This window comes from Perkinsus marinus, assembly GCF_000006405.1.
Source record: "Perkinsus marinus ATCC 50983 genomic scaffold scf_1104296940610, whole genome shotgun sequence".
Taxonomy (NCBI): Eukaryota; Perkinsozoa; order Perkinsida; family Perkinsidae; genus Perkinsus; species Perkinsus marinus.
In genome coordinates, this window is record NW_003212806.1 from 13 (window position 1) to 3,100 (window position 3,088).

Consider the following 3,088-nt stretch of genomic DNA (forward strand, 5'->3'; position numbering starts at 1 on the left):
TCGTCGCCCCCTCCAGCATCCACTATGCTTTTTATTGAGGGTAACACGACGATAACAACGACATCAATAGATCCTATAGAAGGATTCGATGATGCCGTGGAGGCTAGTGCTACTGGACGTAGAGGGGAACGTCGGAATACATGGTCCTCATCGATTCCTTCACGAAGTGGCACCACCACTACTACAGAGGTGGAGCAACGACCTCATGCTGCATCAGAGATCTCACACCCACCTGGCAAATGCTGTACGTCCGTGGCCCTGTCCACCTCTCCATCGGAATTGCCAATAACAAGACCACCATCATCATCATCATCATCATCATCATCAACATCATCGTCATCACTTACGCCGTCGACCTCACCTGTACAGGAAGGGGTCGATGGTTATTACAGGAAGAAGGATGAGGAGGAGGAGGAACGAGGGGAAGATACGTCTATGTTGAAGATGGAGGAAAGGAAGGTAGTTATGCTTATGTATCGATATGTCATAACATGCCTAGTACTCTATTTAGCTATTCCTCGGGGGCCTGCCTTCGAATTGTGATAAGCAAGAGCTCAAGGACTATTTCTCCCAATTCGGGGAGATTGAGGATTCCATAGTCATGATGGATCGCGTCACTGGTCGATCGCGTGGCTTTGGCTTTATAACATTCCTACATCCCCAAGATATGGAGGTAGTAGTGGTCGTATTGATCAGAGTGGTAACCTCTGCATTCGTTAACTTTGATGATGTTCACTCGTGATTTATTGATGATGAGCATGATGATATTGTTATTGGTATACCACAATATTTCTACCTCACAGGCCTGCCTTGACAAGTCACCCCATGTGGTGATGGACAAGACCATAGACGTTAAGCGAGCTGTAGAAGGCGGCCTTGGACCACGCATTACACGTCATGAGGGTATAACAATTAAGGAGATGCCGTATGAATGGTAGTATCAGGTCCCATGAAGGATGCTGCTTGGAGTGAAAACAACTACATGGGCTATCACTATAATAGGGGGGTCGTTGCTGGGCCTGGAGGCGGGTATAGAGCTAATACTGGAGGCAAGGGTGGTGGGGGCTCCTCCTCCTCATCATCATCATCATACACGCTACCTTATCGGGTACCTGATGATCCTAAGAAGGTATTTATTGGCGGTTTGCCACCTTGTGCTGATAACAGTAATATCGACATCTATCTAAAGACTATACCCTGGCCACTTTTCAGACAGTTTGGCTCGTATGCTCTCACAATACGGCAGTGTAGTGAATTGTAATGTTATGTTCGATAGAGGCACTGGACGTAACCGTGGCTTTGGTTATGCTACCTTCTCAACTCCTCATGAGGCTAATGATGCTTGTCATGGTGGTGACAATAACGTTATGGATGGCAAATGGGTAACTTGATTGACTATCATCATCATCGTCATCATCACTATTGTGATGGCCTCTAGACGGCTTGGATTTTATACATTCCTCTTCCGTATTCACCTCAGGTTGAAGTAAAGCCGTGTACTCGGCTCGAGTTCCCCACTACTGAGGGTGTTGCTGCTGCAGCAGCTAGTGCCCCCAAATCGCCCTCCAGCAGTGCAATGTATGGGGGCCAGCAGAGAGGGGAGGGCTACCGAGCAGAGCAGCAATGGAGACAGAAGGAGAAGTCAGCAATGGTATCATCCTTTTCGTCGTCGTATATTGGTCTTTATAGGCTCTTCCTCCCTGACGACCCCTGCAAAGTCTTCCTAGGAGGCCTTCCACAGTCAGCTGACCAGAGTAACCACTGCTACTACTATCCTCATCATCATCCCTCCTATGAGCTGGTGCTGCTGCTGTTCAGGTCGTGTTACAGAGCATTTATCCCAGTATGGCCATGTACAGGAGGTCACTGTTATGTATGATAGGGAAACTGGCAGGCATAGAGGCTTTGCCTATGCAACGTTCTCGAACAATGATGAGGCAATAGCCGCCATCAATGGCAATAATGTTATACACGGCAAACTGGTAATAAGGCTCATTGATCTCGTCAACTATTCAAGCTTGCTTCCTATCAACTTCTGGTGCCTATAGTTGGCATCCTCCATGTATATAAGCTATGACTGGTTTATAGGGGCTCGTTAGGTACAAGTGAAGCCTTCCTCTCGTAGTATGGAGCATGTTGGCGGCAATGCTTTACAACATCCTCCTACTACTATTACTACCAGTAGTACCTGCAGTACACAGTACCATACTGGGACTAGTAATCCGAAGACTGCTACAGCGTACCATCAGCCACAGCCACCACCCCAACGCCTCCAACATATATCACCCTACACGCGCGGTGGAGTAGGAGTAGGAGGAGATCGGCAGGATACCTACACTACTGGGTACTACTCCCCTCTCTACTGGGCACTGGATATACTAGGTTTGTGGTCAGTGTTGCACCATTTCAGATACCATACAGGCAAGAGACAGGAGATCCAACAACAGCTTGCCAACAGTCGTTATCATGATAATGACAGTAAACCCACCAAGAGTAGTCAGCAGCTTACTGCTCAGGAAGGTGGTGATGAGCTGCAACCGGTACACGACGACGCTGACCAACGACCATCACAACCACAACAGCAGCAGCAGCAGCTGGAGGAGGAGGAGAAGGAGGAGCTGGGGTCATCTCCATACAAGCAACAGTCCGTGCCTTGGGATCGGAGTAATTCGATCCAGGAGGAGGAGGAGCAGGAAGAAGGACAAGTGGGAGATGCTTCTGAGGGGCCTATCCCAGAGGCAGCAGCAGCAGCAGCAGTAGCTCCACCACTACCGCAACCGGGACATCAGCAGCATATCGTTATGCCACAACAACAACAACAACAGCAGCAGATGTCAACAACACTTCCACCTGGTATGTTTATACCCATGAATCAACAACAGCTGGGATATACACCATCATCACAGTATGAGGGTCTGGTTATGCCAAGTGTAACAACGTCATCACTACAACAGCAGATGCCACCACAGTAGTACATAGATACTTACGCCCTACAGCACATCCCCCTCCTATCCTTTTAGGTCCATGGTTACATACAATGGGATACCCCCCGAGGGAACAGCTAGCCCTCCTCTCTATCAGCAGGGAT

The 3,088-nt window shown here is 48.6% G+C and overlaps 1 protein-coding gene across 1 annotated transcript; it reads left to right on the forward strand.

Annotated features, from left to right (window-relative positions):
- Nucleotides 1-295: 295 nt before the first annotated feature.
- Nucleotides 296-2,109, forward strand: Pmar_PMAR017955 (Ser/Arg-rich splicing factor, putative; the record flags this gene model as incomplete). Its single annotated transcript, XM_002782023.1, has 9 exons — nucleotides 296-459; nucleotides 512-673; nucleotides 804-903; nucleotides 945-1,166; nucleotides 1,213-1,382; nucleotides 1,481-1,641; nucleotides 1,690-1,754; nucleotides 1,819-1,982; nucleotides 2,089-2,109. Coding segments are annotated over 9 exons (1,227 nt in total), but the record flags the coding sequence as incomplete, so codon positions are not given.
- Nucleotides 2,110-3,088: the final 979 nt, after the last annotated feature.